The sequence below is a fragment of the Danio aesculapii genome, chromosome 24, assembly GCF_903798145.1.
Source record: "Danio aesculapii chromosome 24, fDanAes4.1, whole genome shotgun sequence".
Classification (NCBI taxonomy): Eukaryota; Metazoa; Chordata; class Actinopteri; order Cypriniformes; family Danionidae; genus Danio; species Danio aesculapii.
Window position 1 is genome coordinate 23375193 of NC_079458.1, and position 22239 is coordinate 23397431.

The 22239-nt window shown below is 35.5% G+C and overlaps 3 protein-coding genes across 4 annotated transcripts in view; 2 read left to right on the forward strand and 1 right to left on the reverse strand.

Moving 5' to 3' along the window:
• The first annotated feature begins 1631 nt into the window (after positions 1-1631).
• Positions 1632-14179, forward strand: zgc:112332 (uncharacterized protein LOC553712 homolog). The gene is made up of 7 exons (XM_056450536.1): positions 1632-1870; positions 3123-3238; positions 6867-7022; positions 7206-7310; positions 9631-9840; positions 13459-13651; positions 13847-14179. The coding sequence occupies exons 1-7, from the start codon at positions 1857-1859 to the stop codon at positions 13947-13949; spliced, it is 897 nt and encodes a 298-aa protein (XP_056306511.1). The 5' UTR covers positions 1632-1856; the 3' UTR covers positions 13950-14179.
• Positions 14180-16045: 1866 nt separating this feature from the next.
• On the forward strand, positions 16046-18664 carry sec61g (SEC61 translocon subunit gamma). Its single transcript, XM_056450635.1, has 4 exons — positions 16046-16156; positions 16788-16893; positions 18227-18329; positions 18506-18664. The coding sequence occupies exons 2-4, from the start codon at positions 16800-16802 to the stop codon at positions 18513-18515; spliced, it is 207 nt and encodes a 68-aa protein (XP_056306610.1). The 5' UTR covers positions 16046-16156; positions 16788-16799; the 3' UTR covers positions 18516-18664.
• Positions 18345-22239, reverse strand: part of tpk1 (thiamin pyrophosphokinase 1) — a 136053-nt gene continuing 132158 nt past the window's right edge. For both annotated transcript variants that reach the window (XM_056450632.1, XM_056450634.1), the window contains exon 9: positions 18345-18870. In XM_056450632.1, coding sequence (XP_056306607.1) covers positions 18731-18870 — 140 coding nt within the window. In that variant the 3' untranslated portion in view covers positions 18345-18730. The remainder of the gene's footprint in view (positions 18871-22239) is intronic.

Here is a 22239-nt window from a genome sequence, read left to right on the forward strand (position 1 = left end):
ACTGTGTTTTTTTGTGTGTGTTTGTTTTAGTTAGGAGAGAATGTCATGCCTTAGTAAAGAATGTATTTTTGGTAAGTTGATGGATTCTGTTTAGCATTCACCGGCCTTTTTTTTTTGCTTGTATGGTTACAAGACTTTACCTTGGTTTTACCAAAAAATAAGCAAAGCAACTACACTATTTAGTAAAACTGTGGGGTATGGCAGGCCAATCAATATGAATATCTGACCCTGGACCACAATTCTTAAAGACAATTTAAAAAAACAAAATTATTATTTAAACAATCTGAAAGCTGAATAAATTAACTTTCCACTGATGAATGGTTTATTAAGATATGGAAATATTTTACTATGATACAATTAGAAAATCTGGAATCTAAGGATGGTAAAAAAAGGTGAGAAAAATCACCTTAAGTTGTCAAAATTAGGTGCTAAGCAATGCACATTACTAATAATAAATGAATACAGTATACAGGACATTTAATACTAGAGGAAAATTTACAAAATATCTTCATTAAAAGGGAAATTTTTTTAATATTAAAATGCAAGTATTACTTATTTTGGCTATTATTTATTATATGTATTTCAGGGTGGCGTGGTGGCACAGTGGGTAGCGCTGTCGCCTCACATCAAGAAGGTCGCTGGTTCGAGCCTCGGCTGGGTCAGTTGGCATTTCTGTGTTGAGTTTGCATGTTCTCTCTTTGTTCGTGTAGGTTTCCTTCGAGTGCCCCGGACGGTTTCCCCTTAAAGTCCAAAGACATGCGCTATAGGTGAATAGGGTAAGATAAATTGTTCGGAGTGTATGTGTGTGAATGAGAGTGGATGGATCGCAGCTGGAAGGGTATCAGCTGCTTGAAACATTTGCTAGATAAGTTGCCGGTTCATTCCACTGTGGCGACCCCTGATTAATAAAGAGACTAAGCCGAAAAGAAAATGAATGCATGAATAAATATTTCATTTTCTTATTATTTAAATAATTATTATTTTAAATAAAATCTATAATTTTGGCCCATACTACAACGTATTTTTGACTATTGCTAAAAATTCACCATTGTAAGGTAAGGCTGGTTTTGTCATCCATGCTCACATCAATAGCAACATCAATCATCGAAACACATTTTCAAATAAGTACCCTACTAAATAAACTACATGTTTGCAACCTAAAGAACTACCATTTGGGCTAAAAAGTATAAAAATACATTACTTTTCCCGAGAACCGCAGTAGGCTTTGTCAAACTAGTTGGTTGGTACACGCTGGTGTAGAGGCGGGAAAACAGTTGTGCAACTAGAAATGTGTTGTACAGGCTAGATTAAGCGGAATATTAGATTATACGTAAGAATACTCGTCTAAATAATAATAAAGTTTATTAAAAAGTAAAATGTGCGTGTTAATGGAACGAAATAGCATAACAAATTAAAGCGCTACAGTTGAATTTGAGCTACCTTTACTGAGTTGAACGTTCGTTGAGAGAAACAAAAACCGAGGACATCTAGTGGACACAAACTCACTTCATTTCTACAGTTTGGCTCATCTGTAAGGCAATGACGTAATTGTTCAGTGTGTTCTGCGGATGTGTGACGGAATGTCCAACCTTGCAAAAGAGGCTGAATTCAACAAAGCTTCATTTGGAGCTCTAGTCCAAGCCATCCGAGCGAGCACATTCATGCATGAACGCGCAGCACGTTCACAAATACAGAATTCTGGGACGCGCTTCATTGGCCAGACGAGACGACAAGCTGAGCTGAGGACAGGCGGAGCATTAGTCCAGACCGCATAGTAATATCCCATTCATAAATCACAGCGGACGCTGGTGCACAGCACTACTGTCTGCTGAGGACAACACAACAACACTGAAACCATGCACTCGATGAGGTAAGCGAGAATCAGAACTTTACTTTTCCAAAGTCTCTAGGAATCGTTCGTTGTTCACTAGAGTATTAGTTTTTGTTTTGTTTTGTTTAAACAGTACGATATAATATCAGTATCTGATTGCATGTAGGCTTTATTAGGCGATGCCTGTACTTCTTATCATGTTTGATAATACTGGTTCATGTAATTTTAATATGCAGAATTGGGCAAGTTGTCACATGGACAAGTTGTCAAGGAATTTATCCCATTTACAGTATCTGAGTCATATATCCAGTTACTTAAATGTGTTAAATGTGAGGTGGAATTTGTTTTAAAATAACTGCAAAATGCTCTTCAATTCAATTTAAGATATAAAAACCATTTATTATTATTTACACTATAAATTACTGTTTTGTTGGTGTAGATGATACATTAGATTGGATAGATTGGAGTCTGCATTACAAGTATTTATCTTTCAGTTTACTAAATTGTTTTGTTTCACAAATATTTCTGGAAAAAGCCTTTAATATGCAATGTGCATCTTAAATAATTAATCTCGATAATTATTTTCTATACTGAACAATAAGGATATATATTTCAATATCAGTTGTTAATGTTTCCAGATTTAAAAGAGTACCCCAACTATGACTAAAGCTCAAAACTTCAGTGGGTCAATTAAATGGCATAATATATTTTCAGGCCGATAGATTTTCGGTGGCCAAAAATAATAGTGTCAACACACTTTTAAATTCCCATTGTTGCACATTTCTGCTATGTGATTGGATCTTAGATCAATATAGAGTTAAAAAAAAGTCCAGAGCTTTTTATTGTTGACATAAATTTTAGCACGATTCAATATCAATTGTTTATCGGCCCAGCCCTACATGTTAGAATTTATAAAAGACTTCAAAGTGTGAGAACATGCAAAAATTATTCAATTTATTATTTGTAATAAGTTAAGCAAACAAACTTCGGTGATAATGATCTGATATTTATTATATTTTTGTGTTTCAGAATAATTTTACTGCGTCTTTAATAATACACTGGACTGTGGTCACTCATATAATGTGACAACATGCCCCATAATTTAATCTACTTCAACTGCATCTTCAACAACACTGAAAATTTCTTAAATTTATATATTGTGTATATATAAAAAAACTAAAATTAAATTATTCACTACTTTGAACTATGTGACAACTAGCCCTGCTTTCTCGAATTTTATTCCTTTCATAAAAATTTAATCTCAAAACATTTGCTCTGTGCTCAATTCCAGAAATTTCTTCTGTGGTCAGTGGAGCTCTTCAGTACGTCTGGATGAAAAAACAGTTATTATCACAGGAGCGAATACAGGCATTGGCAAAGAGACAGCTAGAGATCTTGCGGGAAGAGGTAATTAACAAACAAAACGTTCATTTTGTATGTTTTCAAGACTTTTCAGCTCACTCTTGACCACAAAAGGAAAACCCTGTGAATGATCTGATTGGTTCTGTTGAGCGCACATGCTGTGAATGCCATCAACTGCCAACCTGTTGTAACAAAACCATGCCACATCTGATGCCAATCTAATTACACTAATTAATGGGGTATGGGGAGGTTAGCTGGATTAATATATGGTTTTTAAATTGTTTTTGCACATGACAGATTTATTTTGAAATAATATTGCATAAAACCTCCATAATGTGGGACAAAATACCTTAGGCCAACAGGCTTTTACAAGCTTTGAAAAGATGCTGATAAATAAAAGGCAGGATTATACCATCTGCCAGAGATGTAAAACTTACACCATTACATTCTAAAAATCATTCATTCATTTTCTTTTCGGCTTAGTCCCTTTATTAATCTGGGGTCGCCACAGCGGAATGAACCACCAACTTATCCAGCATATGTTTTACGCAGCAGATGCCCTTTCAGCCACAACCCAAACATCCATACACTCTCATTCACACACATACACTACGGACAATTTTAGCTTACCCAATTCACCTATAGCTCATGTCTTTGGACTTGTGGGGGAAACCGGAGCACATGGGGGAAACCCACGCGAACACACGGAGAACATGCAAACTCCACACAGAAACATCAACTGACCCAGCTGAGGCTCGAACCAGCGACCTTCTTGCTGTGAGGTGATTATTAAAATCAATGTTGTTTATTATTACTATTTAAAAAAGCTAAAAATATTTTATCTTTAAAGACAGATGCTTTTACAGCTTTGAATGGAGGCTGATAAATAAACGAGAGCATTACAATATGATCTGCCAAAGAGATGTAAAATTATACTCTTACAAAACATTCATTATTAAAATCAATTTTGTTTATTATTACTGTTTTTAAGAGGCAAATGGGATTTTACAGAAGCTTAAGAGAGAGAGAGAGAGAGAGAGAGAGAGGGAGAGAGAGAGAGAGAGAGAGAGAGAGAGAGAGAGAGAGAGAGAGCATAAATATTCATCTATAAAGACAGACAGGCTTTTACAAGTTTTGAGTGGATGCTGATAAATAAACGACAGGATTATCATACGATCTGGCAAAGAGATGTAAAACTGTTTCTTACAAAACATTCATTATTAAAACCAACGTTGTTTATTATTACTATTTAAAAAAAAACTAAAAAAGCAGGTTTTTCAATTAATATCAGAAGTGGTGGGAAAACAAGTCTACCCTGGACCTGTTTTAGCTATATTTGGTGTCAGTGATGATGCAGAATTATCTAAACATTAACATACAGTGATTAGATTTATTACCCTTTTGGCACGTAGATTGATTTTACTGAATTGTAAACGAAAAGATCCTCTCTGTTGCTCCACATTAATAAAAAATGTCATGTCTTGCCTGCAACTTGAGAAGCTAAGACTTTCCCTTAAAAAGAAAACTAAGAATTTCTATGTAATATGGAATCCATTTATTGAGTACTTTAACAAGAGTTGAACCTTGGTAAAAACCACCTCAAATTCCCCCTTACTTCTTCTCTCCCCCCACTCTCTCTGTATTTTTTTTTATTCTCTTATACATACAGTTGAAGTGAGAATTATTAGCCCCCCTTTACTAATTTTTTTCTTTATTAAATATTTCCCAAATGATGTTTAACAGAGCAAAGGAATTTTTACGGTATGTCTGATAATATTTTTTTCTTCTGGGGAAAGTATTATTTGTTTTATTTCGGCTAGGATAAAAGCAGTTTTAAAAACCATTTAAGGTCAAAATTATCAGCTCCTTTAAGCTAATATTTTTCGATATATTTATGTTTAGAAATGTGTTGAAAAAATCTTCTCTCCATTAAACAGAAATTTTGAGGAAAATAAAAAATAAAAATAAAGAAAAATAAACAGGGGGCTAATAATTCTGATTTCAACTGTATAATAGTAACATGATGTTACACATTTTTTTAAAGAAAAAATAAGTTTACATATGTAAAGGTTATGATTCATATTGATGTAAAAACACAATAAAGAGAATGTTTTACAAAAATAAAAAAGCGAGAGAGCAGATATTTCATTGTAAAAGGCAGAGAGGCTTTTACAAGCTTAGAATTGAGGCTGATAAATAAACGACAGTATTACAATACAATCTGCCAAAGAGATGTAAAACTGTACTCTTTGAATTGTCATTATTAAAATCCATGTTGTTTATTATTACTGTTTTAAGAAGCTTAAAATCCCTAAAAAAGAAAGAGCAAATATTTCATCTTAAGAGACCGAGAGGCTTTTACAAGCCATGAATGGAAGCTGATAAATAAATGTCAGGATTACAATACGATCTGCTAAAAAGCTGTAAAACTACTCTTGCAACTACTCTCTGTTTTCAGAGGTCGCCAAAGTGGAATGAACCACCAACTTATCCAGCATACAGCAGATACCCTTCCAACTGCAACCCAGTACTGGGAACAGTCATACACACTCATTCGCCAACACACAATTCAATTCACCTATAGCACATGTCTTTGCACTGTTGGGGAAACCGAAGCACCCGGAGGAAACCCACAACTCACCCAGCCGGGGCTCAAATCAGTGACTAAAATAAATAAAATAAAGGACAAGAGAGCAGATACTTCATCTGAAACGACAGAGAGGCTTTTAGAAGCTTGGGATGGAGGCTGGTAAATGAATGACATGCAGGATTACAATACAATCTGCCTACGAGATGTAAAACTGTACTCTTTGAATACAGTCATTATTAAAACCCACGTTGTTTATTGTTACTATTTAAAGAAGCTTAAAAAGATTAAAAAAGAAAACATTTCATCTCCAAGGACAGATAGGCTTTTACCAGCTATGAATGGAGGCTGATAAATAAACGAGAGTATTACAAAACAATCTGTCAAAGAGATGTAAAACTGTACTCTTAACATTCATTATTAAAGTCAATGTTGTTTATTATTACTATTTTTAAAACACTAAAAAAGAGAGAGAATATATTTCATCTTAAAAGACCAACAGGCTTTTACAAGCTTTGAATGGAGGCTGATAAATAAACGACAGGATTACAATATCTGCCAAAGAGATGTAAAACTGTACTCTTACAAAACATTCATTATTAAAATTAATGTTGTTTATTATTACCGTTTTAAAAAGCTTACAAAAAAGCTTAAAAAAGAGGGAGCAAATATTTCATCTTAACAGACCGAGAGGCTTTTACAAACTTTGAATTGAGGCTGATAAACAAACGACAGGATTACAATACGATCTGCCAAAGAGATGTAAAACTGTACTCTTTCCCACATGGAGCTGCTGAATTCCAACAAAGAAAGTCTGATGCTTGCCAGCCAAATTGCTCTGAATAGTTTAATAGACGTTCTGCACAGTAATTACCAAGCAAACAGCTATTGTGTGAGCTCATCAGCCTTACATCCCGCTTTAGCACCACATTAATTATTATGCGAGGGCATTTCATAGCAAGGACATTTGCCGGAACATGCAAACACAATTATTTCAGATGCATGAAGGATATGTGCTCTGTTTTGAGTGAAATCGTCCGTGACTGTTTGCAGGTTTTTATCAGCTCTTTTATGTGTTGTCCTCAGGGGCGAGAGTCATCATGGCCTGTCGAGACCTCGAAAAGGCTGAGGCTGCCAGAAGAGAATTAATGGACGATTCTGGAAACCAAAACATTGTGGTGAAAAAACTTGATTTAGCCGATACCAAATCCATCAAAGCATTTGCAGAACTCATAAACAAGGGTGCGTAGAACATTTGATTTTCACTTAAAGTAAGGATTATATTATATTATATTATATTATATTATATTATATTATATTATATTATATTATATTATATTATATTATATTATATTATATTATATTATATTATATTATATTATATTGTATTATATTATATTATATTATATGTCTTTTTTGTTTTAGAGGAAAGGCAAGTTAATATCCTCATCAATAATGCTGGAATCATGATGTGCCCATATTCAAAAACAGTGGATGGCTTTGAGATGCAGTTTGGTGTAAACCATTTAGGTAAAAGCATTTTTTTTTGCTATTTCATTTATGTATTAGAATAAAAAGTTACAATATCTATATTTCTATCTGTTCTAAACACAATTAGACATGTTAAATCATGAAAATGCGCTACAAACATGCTAACATTTAATTGAAGCTAGGAAGATTCTTGGACAAGCTATTTTTGGACATAAATCTAATAAATGTACAGTATTTACAGTCACATTAGGTCAATTTAGTTAATTATTGCACAATGAAAGTATTACTTTATAAAAAAAATATATATATAGGGGGCTAATTATATATATATATATATATATATATATATAGGGGGCTAATAGTTCTGACTACAATTGTATATATACTGTATATATACACACACACACACACACACACACACACAAGTGTCTGAAATTTCCTTCTAAAATGAGTATTTTTCTCGGCCTCTTATGTTTATGTTGAGTTATTTCACTTTCAAGGTAATGAAAAAAAAATGAAATGAAAAATGAATAAAGAAACTTTTTTAAAGAAAAAGAAAGCGACTTAGAAAAAAGTTTCAGATGGCACTTACTGCACTGGCTTCTTCATATATTTATTTTATCTTATTATAAGATAAAGACTAGATATTTTTCAAGACACTTCTATACAGCTTAAAGTGACATTTAAAGACTTAACTAGGTTAATTAGGTTAACTAGGCAGGATAGGGTAATTAGGCAAGTTATTGTATAATGATGGTTTGTTCTGTAGACTATTGAAAAAATATAGCATAAAGCAGCTAATAATTTTGGCCTTTACATGGTTTTTAAAAAGTTAAAAACTGCTATTATTATAGCAGAAATAAAACAAATAAGAAGAAAAAACATTATCAGACATACTGTGAAAATTTCCTTACTCTGTTAAACATCAATTGGGAAATATATAAAAAAGAAAAAACAATTCAAAAGAGGGCTAATAATTCTGACTTCAACTATATATATATATATATATATATATATATATATATATATATATATATATATATATATATATATACTATATACTACCTGACAAAAATCTTTTGCTTATCCAAGTTTTAGGAACCACAAATAATAATAAATAACGTGACTTCGAGTTGATCATTTGATATCAGAGGTGGCTTATATGTAAGGCAAAGGCCCCTAGATTACACTTATTTTTACCAAAATAAAAAAATGATCATGCCTTGATTTTTAATTATTTAATTAGGACAGTAAGGTCTGACTTTGCTGAGATAAAAGTCTTGTGACTAAACAAAAATAATGTACAGTATAGAATGTCATGGTGCAGTAGAAAAAGTAGATCCATACATCTCTGCAATGACTCAAATCACTTAATAATAAAGTCATCTGGAATGGCAAAGAAAGCGCTCTTGCAGGACTCATCAAGATTCTTTGGATTGATCTTGCAGACATGCTCAATGACGTTCATGTTTGGTGACTGGGCTGGCCAATCCTGGAGCACCTTGACCTTCTTTGCTTTCAGGAACTTTGATGTGGAGGTTGACGTATGAGAAGAAGCGCTATCCTGCTGTAGAATTTGCCCTCCTCTGTGGTTTGTAATGGGCAGCACACATGTCTTGCCTCAGGCTGTTGATGTTGCCATCCACTCTGCAGATCTCTCGCAGCCCCATACTGAATGTAACCCCAAACCATGATTTTTTCTCCACCAAACCTGACTGATTTCTTTGAGAATCTTGGGTCCATGCAGGTTCCAATAGGTCTTCTTCAGTATTTGTGATGATTGCGATGCAGTTCAACAGATGATTCATCTGGAAAATCTACCACTTTTATGCCACTTTTCCAAATGATCAACTAAAAGTCAAGTTATTATTTGTTGCTTTTACAACTGGGATTGACGACAAGACTTTAGTCAGGTAGTGTACATAAATATATATATATATATAGAGAGAGACACAGACAGTCTTTTTTTTGTTATAACAACCCAGCAACAATTAAGAAGTAAATTGAGATTTTCTTCATCTAATCAATACTGTTACCCTAAAAGTGACCTCTTTCAAACCAAGCACCAATTGTATGTTCAGGTCAAGTTTCTTCACTCAAATCTCAGACTTCCAACCAATTTGAAGTATTTGAACCCTCTAATTGACAGTGCATGCTGTTTATTCATTCACCAGCCCAGTTGGCTTCCTGTTGAAATCTAAACACTCACATATAGTATACATCCTTCCCATACACATCCACTTCCATGCATTTATTAGGTGTCAACATTAGGTGTCACAGAGGGGTCAACAGGACATGAGAAACAATGAAAGGTCAAACAACTCCCTGACTATTTTTATCTGCTCCAAACTCCCTCCAGGTCATTTTCTACTCACTTACCTTCTGCTGGACCTCCTAAAGAAATCAACCCCCTCCAGGATCGTCAACGTGGCATCTGTGGCCCATACGTGGAGTGGCATCCATCTGGAGGACATAAATAGTGAGAAGGTTTATTCTCCACGCAGGGCTTACGGACAAAGCAAACTAGCCAACATCCTCTGCACACGCTCCTTGGCAAAAAGACTACAGGGTATGTGACCTTCACAGCAAGGCTATCAGAGCCAGACTAAACATCAGGCTAAAGAAGTCAAACTAGTGTCTTGTTTGTCTTCTCTCTGTTGAACTCTGGTTGAGTCGGTATTCATGCAGGTACAATGTGATGCTAAATTTGATTTTCTTCCTGTTAGACTATATAAACTTACGCAAAAAAACAGGACACAGAGGGAGAGCAAAGTTCTTTAGTTAAAACTGATATTTGTGTTTGCTTAAGAGTGTTTTTTATGAATATAAACATATACAAAACGTCCTGTTTTGGGATTATCGCTATAGCTATGTTTTCATGGACCTAGTTTAAGGTCCATTTTGGAGTTTTATTGCATGAAAAATCATTGAAATACCATAAATCTAAAAAATGCACATTGGTTTTTACTAGCTGTGTAGGACTATATCGGATTTGACAGATATTGAAACACATTTATGAAGTAAAGTCTAGCATATTCATAAAAAATTCATGTGATTTTGTTTGGACAGATCATGTGATGGTAAAAATTAGTGTGATGGAACAGCATTTACAGTTTTTTACAATGGCTATGACAGTTTTTTCAATACATTTAACAAGTTTCCTAAACTCTTAACGCAACAACACACCTAAAACACACAACTGGCTAAACGGTTAATTTCATGCTCAAAATCACACATTGTAAACTAAACCTCTAAACTACTTTTTAAAATACAGTAATAAACTAACACAATACACCATGTCTAACAAAACACTGCAAACATGTTTCAAAATGAAATAACTGTTCAAAACATTAACACATGTTTTCTTCCAACAGGAACATTTAGTCAATCATAACACATTGACAAAAAAACACTATCATCAGCTGACATTACACAAACTACATTATTTTACGCATGTGTCAGGTCTGCCCTATTTATCGCCTCTCTACAGTTTTGTTTTGTTGGGTTTAGTTGTTGGGTCTTATGCTGCAGAAATTCAATACAAAAAATTTAAGAAAAAAAAAATAGCTTTATAAAATACAGTTTATGTAAAAAAATTGCTGCAGTACAGACTTTATTTGCAAAAGGACAAGAAATACAAACAGAAAAAGTCGCAAATATAAAAAAAAACTAACAAAAACAAAGTAATCTTCTATTCTGCCCGATCTTCTGCTTTTGCCCGGCTTCTTCTCTGGCCCTCGGTAACTGTGGCTCTTTGGCCTATTATGTTTCACCTACGGCGACGCCTTTTTGCCAAGTTGAAGCCAGCCTCTTCAACAAAGATAATATCATGTGGGACTTGATTGACCTCTAACTTTGGATTGGATTTGCTCTTCAGTGTTTGGACTCTCAGTAGTGATTATTAAACCACACTGAACTGAGCTCAACTGAACTGAACTTAAACACTACAAACTGAACTACACTGTTCCTATTTACTGTGACCTTTTATGTGAAGCTGCTTTGACACAATCTACATTGTATAAGCGCTATACAAATAAAGGTGAATTGAATTGAATTGAATAACTCCATGACTCTCTAAAAGTAGTTAGACACAGTACATGTAAATGCTGTACTGTACTGTATATCTACTGTATGTACAAATGAACTCCAGGTTTATAGAGTAGTTTACTGCAAAACACACTGTGTATAGTACAGTAATAACTGTATTGCATAACCTTACCTGGAGGTATTGGTGACGGAGTTCTTTGATGCACTCGCTGTTCCTTTCAAAAACCTCAAGAGTTCTCTTTTAGAACATATGATCATGTGATTGGAAAAACCTCAACACGTGTGTGTGCTTTCTAGATGGGAATCAGTTGTGTCAAGGCAACAAGAAATGTGTTAATTGTATAGCCTACAAAGACGTATGTTGTGCTAACCGTGTTAAGAGTTTAGGAAACTTGTTAAATGTATTGAAAAAATTGTCATAGCGATTGTAAAAAACTGTAATGGACAAACCAGTGGACCTCATTGTAAAATATCTGAAATAGTTTTTTGTCATTCTAAAATGCCTCAGTCAAAGTATATCATCAAAGGGATTCAATATATTACCTCTCAAAACTACTGTGCTCCCTAAGCGTGGTTTTACACTTCCAAATGCCACTGCACGTTCATTGTATTTCACCTTCTGGGGCGCCAGTAATCTATTATATAAGAAAAAGGGCCACAGTGGCTTCTCCTACCACAATTTCTTTTTTCTTTTTGATATTGGTCGCCAGTTAATCAGAAATAGATTGTTTTGTATTCTTTAACTCGTTGGATGGAATGGTGCTTTATTCACAAATGTTTTAGGCAATATTCAAGCTTTCAATATTCCCGATTCAAACATATAGTAACTAGTCATTGTGCTCTTGTGGCTACTCAAGATTATGATTTAATAGATGATTTTACGATCTGTTCACACAGCAGATACTCCGATAAATGCATAAGACGTTAAAAATGTATTATAGCAATAATATTACTATATATTATATTCATTCATTCATTTTCTTTTCGGATTAGTCCCTTTATTAATTAGGGGTCGCCACAGCAGAATGAACCGCCAGCTTATCCAGCATAGGTTTTACGCAGCGAACGCCCCTCCAGCTGCAACCCAACACTGGGAAACACCCATAGACTCTTGCATTCACACAGAATCATACACTACAGCCATTTTAGTTTATTCAATTCACCTATAGCGCATTTCTTTGGACTGTGGGGGAAACCGGAGCCCCCGGAGGAAACCCACACCAACATGGAGGAGAACATGCAAACTCCACACAGAAATGCCAACTGACCCAGCCCGTCAGACAGACAGACAGACAGATGGACGGACAGACGGATGGACAGACAGACAGACAGACAGACAGACAGACAGACAGACAGATAGAAAGAAGGATAGACAGACAGATAGAAAGACGGATAGACAGACAGACAATCAGAGATAGATAGACAAACCGACAGATGGATGGACAGACAGACAGATAGACAGACAATAAGACATTGATGGACAGACAGATAATCAGATGGACAGACGGACGGATGGATGGATGAATCAGACAGACTGAAAGACGGATGGCCACGGACAGACAGATATTAAGACATAGATAGAAAGACAGGCATACAGATGGACAGGCAAACGGATGGACAGAAAAACAGACAGACAGACAGGCAGACAGAAGGACGCATAGACAATCAGAGATAGACAAATAGACAAACCGACAGATGGATAGACAGACAGATAAACAGAAGGAGGGACAGACAGACAGACAGAAAAATGGATGGACAGACAGACAGATAATAAGACATGGATGGACAGACAGACAATCAAACAGAGATGGACGGTTGGATGGATGGACAAATAATCGGACAAACAGGTGGACAGATGGACAGGATGGATGGATGGATGGATTGACAGACAGATAGGCAGACAGACAGAAATACAGTTGGATGGACACAGGCAGACAGATAATAAGACCTAGATAGACAGACAGATAATCAGACGAACGGACAAACATTTGGACAGACAGACAGGACAAACATTTGGACAGACAGACAGACAGACAGATGCATAGAGAATCAGAGATAGACAAACAGACAAACAGACAGACAGACAGACGGACGAATGTGTGTAATCCAGCTGTGGTAATAGCATCTGATGTTCCTCTAGGCAGTGGTGTGAATGTCTACTCTCTCCATCCTGGTGTGGTTCAGTCCGAGCTTTTCAGAAACCTCAGCAAACCTGCGCAGATCGCATTCAAGGTCTTCAGCCCCTTCACCAAGACCACCAGTCAGGGAGCACAGACCACCATCTACTGCGCCGTAGAGCCCGAGCTGGACAGAGAGAGCGGAGGATATTACAGGTACAGAACAAAGTATTATCAAAAAATACACTGCACAACAGAATTTCTATTATTGACTTTACTCAAATCCAGCTCTTGAACTGCTTTTTAATGATCATGACGTGTGCTTATTTTAAAGATAGAATAAAGATGTTAAGCTAGGTGTACGAATGATCAAAGTCTGATTTTTAAGCCTGAGGATCTGCTTTGTTTCAGTGACTGTGGCCCGGCTCAGTGTTCAAGAGAAGCTTCAGATGATGAAATGGCTCAGAAACTCTGGGAACTCAGCTGTCAGATGCTCGGCATTATATGGGATTGATAGAGCGCTCCTCTCAGTGACAATGATGTAAGATTGGAATGAACACTTTTGTACTAATGTCAAAGATAACCGAAACTGTAGAACTCATGACTGAATCAACAGTTTATGTATTATATTGTATATGAAATACTTTTTTAAATACCTTTGCCTATGCTGTTATAATTTTCACCAGACATAATGAACTGTTATGAATTACATGTATTTGAGATTATTAAATATTTTTTACCATGGATTTGCATTTGTTTCTTTATACTGAAGAGCTGTAATACACTCAAAAATGACGTTAGCTGTTTGTTCAAACTGCTTATTTAAAATGAGCTGAAACAACACAATTCTTGACTTTTGGGACAACTTAATTGTTTATGTTTAATCTACTTAAATTTGTAAAAACTGATAAGTTAACTTAATTCCTTCATGTTGTCCCAACTCAAAATATGTTGAAAGAAATTGATTATGTGGAACCCTGCATTTTTTTTAAACAGTGTATTCAGTCAACGAAATAAATTGAATCAGCTAATCTGAGCTATCATTTTTTTAGGGTTGTTGCCTTTCTGCTGGTTTATATAGATAACATGTTCCCTTGATCAAATTTGTGAGATTTAAACTCAAAATAACAAGTTGTAAACTTATTAAAGGAAAGGTGGAGATATAAACTGTACAGTCCTGCAGTTAGAAGAAATAAAGTCGTAATTCTGCGAATAAAAATCTAATTATCAAGAACAACAAGATGTAAACTCTGAATATCAAAACAATGGTCTGAATTACACTTACCGGCCACCTGTCTGACTGCTCGTTAATGCAAATTTCTAATCAGCCAATCATATGGCAGCAACTCAATGCATTTAGGCATGTAGACATGGTCAAGACGATCTGCTGCTGTTCAAACCGAGCATCAGAATGGGGAAGAAAGTTGATTTAAGTCACTTTGACGGTGGCATGGTTGTTGGTGCCAGATGGGCTGGTCTGAGTATTTCAGAAACTGCTGATCTCCTGGGACTTCCACGCACAACCATCTTTAGGGTTTACAGAGAATGGTCCGAAAAAGAGAAAATATCCAGTGAGCGGCAGTTCTGTGGTCGTAAATACCTTGTTGATGTCAGAGGTCAGAGGAGAACGGCTAGACTGGTTTCAGCTGATACAAAGGCAACAGTAACTCAAATAAGCACTTGTTACAACTGAGGTATGCAGAAGAGCATCTCTGAACACACAACATGTCGAACCTTGAGGCGGATAGGCTACAGCAGCAGAAGACCACACCGGGTGCTACTCCTGTCAGATAAGATTTCTGCTGCGACATTCAATTGGTAGGGTCAGAATTTGGCATCAACAACATGAAAGCATGGATCCATCCTGCCTTGAATCAACGGTTCCGGCAGGTGGTGGTGTAATGGTGTGAGGAATATTTTCTTGACACACTTTGGGCCCATTAGTACCGATTGAGCATGGTGTCAACGCCACAGCCTACCTGAGTATTGTTGCTGACCATGTCCATCCCTTTATGACCACAGCGTACCCATCTTCTAATGGCTAACGCGCCATGTCATAAAGCGCAAATCATCTCAGACTGGTTTCAATGAGTTCACTGTACTGAAATGGCCTCCACAGTCACCAGCACCCAATCCAATGGAGCACTTTTGGATGTTGTGGAATGGGATATTCGCATCATGAATGTGCAGCAGAGAAATCTCTATAGCAACTGTGTGATGCTATTATAAAAATATTGACCAAAATCTCTGACGAATATTTCCAGTGCCTTGGTAAATCCACGCCATGGATTAAGGCAGTTCTGCCTTGGTCCAACCCTGCACTAGTAATGTGTATCTAATAAAGTGGCCGGTGAGTGTATAGCTTACACAAACGTAACGGAAAAGAAAACTTTTAGTTTGTAATTTGAATATAAAGCTCTATAAACCTGAAATCGTGAGAAGTAATGTTAGTTTTCCGGATTTATGTACAAATCCGTTAACACTACAGATTACAAGCATGTCTAATCAGCTGCAGTAATGATGATGTGGACAACTTGCTGAGTTCGTACATCCAGCCGCTAGGTGTCAGTACGCAAGTCACTTTTCGAGCCAGTGCGCATGCGTCAGTATTAGAGCTGCGTCAGTCTTTCTGTAGTTAAATCTACGTGGCGTAACACGCAGCGGAGTCAGTTTGTTGCGTTCAGCTGAACCGCCGCTTTATCCTTTGATTTGCCAACACAGGTAAGTGTCTTTAGTCGATTTTGCGTTTTTACAAATCTATAATAAGCTAAGAATGTTGGATTAAAACAGGTAATACGTTACATTTAACATCGCCGAGTTTCAGTGTGACGTAAACACTGATTGATCAGATATGACCGTGAAGCTTAATTTCTGAATATGAAATGGAGAATACTTTACTGTTAGACCATTTATGTATTGGGATGTTAATGTACTAAAAAAGATTATTATGGTCCTCTAGTTAGCTTACAGGTTTTTATTGTGTCACAGCATCCAGGCTAACAGTGCTAGGTTAGCTAGCTTTTCTGTAGAAAATAGTCAAATAGGTAACGTTAGTTAAAGACTTGCAGTTAGTTCACCAAGTTAAACATTTAACAACTGGGACCTTTTAATAGCGTCGTTTTAAAATCCTTTACTGGAAATAATATTAGTAATCTCCGTGTTTGAGTTTCGAGGTGGAGGTCTGCTGGGTCTGAGAAGGATAAGAGTTGATCATTTTACGTGATTAATTTCGTATAATTTTTTGAACCGTTTATACATTTTCCTCCGTTAGATATTAATATAGCCGCACATACTCTTATGGTTTGTTTTGATGTGAAATTTACGTTATTTTACTTTATTTTTGTACCTCCAGCCTCATTTCAGGATGGATCAGGTCATGCAGTTCGTGGAGCCTAGCAGGCAGTTCGTCAAGGACTCCATCAGACTCGTCAAAAGATGCACAAAACCAGACAGAAAAGGTATGTCCTGTTTCTATTTTGATTCAAAGATTTGATACATGTGAAGAAATTGCAGTAACTGAAATGCTATCATTGATATACGTCTATTGTGCCATCTCACCATTAACTACTAACTAATTACATGTCAATTAATAGTCCATTTGCTATTTATGAGTACTTATAAGATACATGTTCTGTATGATTCTATATCCAATACCTGAACATAACCAGTACCTTGACTATTAATAAACAGCAAATGAAGAGTTTAAGGCACACTTAATGTACATTGTGTCGAGAATTGTAACAAAGTAATTAACTTATTTATAAGAGAACATTCAGTCATTTCAAGGAAAGAAAATAACAGAGCAATTATGTATCCACAATTTTTTATTGTAACCACAATCATGAAAATATTATAACTTAAAGCATTTTTTTTTAATCCTGAAAATAATAATTGGTCCAAAAACCTCAAATCAAGGCTATTCCACGAATGATAATGTTTAAATCAAATATTAAAACCATTGTTTAAATTTTTATATTTCTTTTTATAAAGATAATTATTAATATAAAACTCATTCTAAGCCAGTATGGTGACCAAATCAGGTCCTGCCTTTAAAATAATACCTCAAATCATCCCACTGCTTCATTTTAATTATTATTTTGACCAATGTCTTGTATTAGTTTCCCTTAATACAGATTTCCAGTTGCCCTTTTATAGGCCTACTTTGTCTAATATCTGAATTCAGTTATGCAAAGAATAATCAAATTGTAGAATGATATTCAGAAACATACTGTAGTTATTGATAGTGTTAATGGGGCTTTATGTTTAGAAATGAACTGTTAATGAATTTTCTTTAATTTAACATTCAAAGACATGCGCTATACGTAAATTGGATGAGCTAAATTGTCTGTATTGTATGGATGTTTCCCAGTGATGGGTTGCAGCTGGAAGGGCATCCGCTGCGTAAAACGTGCTGGATCAGTTGGCGGTTCATTCTGCTGTGGTGACCCCAGATTTATAAAGGGGCTAAGCCGAAAAGAAAAAGAATGAATGAATATTTAACATTACAGCCATTAGTTTTTGGAGATAACAATTTCAATGTCATCTGAAATGAGACTGAAGATCTCCAGACCTTTTTGTATAACAAATAAAATTAGAGAGATCATTTAATTGTTCATCATATTTATCCTGTAAAACAGGTAATTACAAAATATTGTAAAGAGATTATTTTAAAATGCTTTCTTTAAAGATAAAGAAGAGAGTTGTTCATTTGTTTTCTGATTGTATTTCTTTACTATATAACATTGTGCTCCCATGTACATTTTTCATTGTATTTTCCCTCCGGCTCTCTAGAATTCCAGAAGATCGCAATGGCAACAGCGATTGGATTTGCCATCATGGGCTTCATTGGATTCTTTGTCAAACTCATCCACATCCCCATCAACAACATCATTGTGTAAGTAATCCACACTAACGATCTTAAGTCTTTTATTCCTCACATTATTTGCAAAGAATTGCTTAAAAAATCATTATAAATAACCGCTACAGTGAAGATGTGCAAATAGCCTGTTGCATTCAGTCTGTGATTAGATTTCCTGTGATTAAAGCCGGACTGTTTTTGTCTCTTAACAGTGGTGGTTAAATCGACTGGACTGTGAAGCCAAACAGACCTTCGGCTGCCTCAAACAATGTTGGATGATGAACTGAATGCGGACATTTTGTATAAATCATGTTGGTTTTTTTGTGTTAACATTTCTATTTGGCTGTGTTAATAAATCAAAGGTTACACTATTCCTTGTCTTCAGTAATTAAATACAATTAAGGCACTTTTGGATGTTAAAGAAATGTTTGGCTTGTTCAAATTCGTTTAATTCCCATACTCCACAAAAGGGGGTTATCAGTGGTGATGGTCACAGGTTTTCTGCCGTCTTTAGGATTGTGGTCTTCGTAAGTGTTGGATGTGCTCACTAGTTGTCCAAAAGCCAGTACTTGATTGTCTGGGGAAGAAAGGACAAAGATACAAAAAGTAATGAGTAGAGGGAATTATGTGCATATCTAAGCCTTAAAATTAAAACCGCAATATTTAATCATAAAATTCTAAAGAAAAAAAAGTTTATCATCTTATGTAAAGATTTAAATTCAACAATTTGTATTTTGACATTCTACATTGTTGCTGACCTCAAAGGCACAACTATCAGTCTGATGACTTGGATTTAACTAGCAAGAGAAAAAGTAAAGCTTAAACTTAATTGCTTTGCAAAATGATTCCATTTCAAAGTGTTCAAAACACCATATGGCAGGGACGCCTGCTCCTCATAATTGTAAATGCTACAAATATGTACTATTTATATGTATAAAATGGGATTTTTTTTTTTTTCAAACTCCATGCAAACATTAAATACAAAATATAATTTATTAAAAGCTTTTATCTAATAATATTGTGTTTGCATAATGTTATTTAAACAAGAAACCAATAACTACCAGTGCTGGGGGTAACGCATAAGTATTGCAAGTTAGAAAAGTAATATCTAAGTAACGCATTACTTTTGGAAAAATAAGTAGTAATATTTGAATTATCAGATTAATTAATCAGCTTTTTAAAAATAAACTGCTGAATTAAAATGAAAGGATCACTATGATTCACGCAGTCAGTGAGAGAATGTGTTCATTATTTTGAACACCTCAAAGAAAAAGAAAAGGGGATTGTCTTAACGGACAGAGATTTTTGCATAAGACAATTAGGACAATAGTAAACACATTTAAACTTTATTAATCTGTATATACGACATGTACAGTAGTCAACATTTGAAGCGGATCATCAACTTTCATCAAAGTTCACCTAAAACTATTAAACAGCCATTCTTGTCCTAGGGCAATTTTGAAAAACATTTTGATTCACTTCGAATGTTGACTACTGTAGAGCTCTGGGATCAGGATGTTCTCAGATAACATCCTAAAATATATTTATCATGTGAAAATGTGTACATTATTTAAAGGTAAATGTAGGTTATACAGTGCTTTAAGTGCAGAGCTCCTCTATTAAAAAAAGGAAAAAGTTCTGAAAGAGAACAAGCCTCAGCCACATCAGAAAATCCCAAAAGTAACGTTACACATTATCATAAAAAGCAACGCAAATAGTTACTTTTTTTGGGAGTAACTTAATATTGTATAGCATTACTTTCAAAAGTAACTTTCCCCAACACTGTTAACTACTATTTTTCCTCATTAAAAGTAATACAAACTCTCAAAATGGATTCGAGATAAACCCCCCCCCCCCCCTGAAAACTTCAGTGATTACACAGACTGCCCCAACAGCCATTGAATTTTCAAAAGATTTTGAAACACTAATGGGACAAATTCCTGCTTACTGAAGTACTATGACCTCCACAATTCACTGATTCGAAAAATAAGACTCATAAAGGATTCAAAGCTTCATGAAGCAGCCATCATACTCTGTGTTTAAGGGCACCTATTTTACCCCTTTTTTAAATTTAAACAAGTCTTTTGTGTCTCCAGTATGTGTCTGTAAGGTTTCAGCTCAACACTCATCAGATTAATAATACCTTTCAGAACATTGGAATTTTCTGCTTTGAACACCATGTAGATATTTTTTGTTTTCTATGTCTTTAATACAAGTTCTCCCCACACACCTTACACACGTGCCTGGCAGAGTGTGCTTCAATCTCTGCCTCTGCTGTGCCAGATAAACAGGACGTTGACAGACCAGCCTGATCTCACAAGAAAACGTAAGTATTTTACGTTTTGTCAGTTTAGTGGCTAATTCGTACAAGTTCAATTGTACGAAATTGTAAGATTTTAAAAAGGAGGCGTGGCACCTAACCCCACCCGTGATTGGGGGATAAGCAAATCGTACTACATTGTATGAATAAGATTGTACGAATTCATACGAATTGGCCACTAAATCAAAACGTTACGAATTGCCATGAGATTGTGTTGGACAGACAGGAAGCAGATCTCGCATAACGTTTGAGAGATTCTACAGTAAGAACTGTCCCAATGATTATTATTTGATGTATTTGTTGTAGAGTTGCAACAATGAGCCACACACAATGTTGTCCACAAACAGGGATTGAAGCGTCTTCTTTTATAATTGTACTGACACGGGGCTGTGGTGATAAAGATGGTAAAATCGCTGTAATTCATTACAAACCTGCACTGTTTTAAAAACCTTTTAAACTTGTAAACTCATTCTTGATCACTTTGATGATGATTGATGATCACAGAGAGATCTTTTAATTTCAGTTGCTCTGCGCACGTCTTGTCTTGTTGATATGATTGTAAGTGTTACTACGGAGAAATGTTAATAAGAGGCTGTCAATCAATTTGGTGGGTGGGGAAACCGCACTCTTCACGTTGTGGTTGGCCTCAAAATGGGAGGGATTTGGATCCTAATTTAACGTCAGGAAATAAAAAAAGAGACTTATTGTGTTTATTTCACCCCAGTATGACTGTGGACACACTATACCTACGCACAGTGCTGTCCAAACAGCTTGCAAAAGATGATTGTCATCATAGCTGCCATTTAAAATAAATGGACACGCAGTGTAAAAGTTCAAATTTAAGGTTTACATAATGTTTGTAGATGTACCAGTATTCAATAACACCACCCAGACACTACAAAGGAACTGAACATGCACAATTATATTAAAACCACTTTATCTGATGGAGGAAATGTATGAAACTACATGTGAAGTGCTATAAAATGAACATTTTGTTTTTAATTACAACTGGCGTACTGATGCCATTATTATCTGGGTATCGTTAAACACACACTAACGCTTGTCCATCTATTTAACCTCTTTTTTTTTGTAATTTATTAAATAAATGCTATAATACCATATGCCAGTATTTCCCAACCCTGTTCCTAAAGGCACACCAACAGTACACATTTTCAATCTCTCCCAAATCAAACACACCTGAATCAACTCCGTAGAACATTAGAAGAGACTCCAAAACCTGATGTTAACGGGGCAGGTAAGAGAGACATCCAAAATATGTACTGCTGGTGTGCCTCAAGGAACAGGGTTGGGAAACACTGCCATATGCTATAATAACAGATGAAGCAATTATTGTGCTATGAAAGTTTGAAACCATCACAGCCTACAATGTTAAAGAAATTTCATGCATTAGATCCGTGAAACAGCATCTCTCGCATTTGCTGTAAACACACTATTAACACAGCTCAACCGCCCAAGTGGGAGTTATTTAAATTCAGGATAATGTGACCCAGAAGACGGATGGATTCCCAGAAGAAAACTGGGCACTACGACTGAGCCGTTTGAGTGAGTTCAGAAACATTTTGTCCTGATAGAAAGTGACTCTGTGCTTCTTAACACCGCGGATCT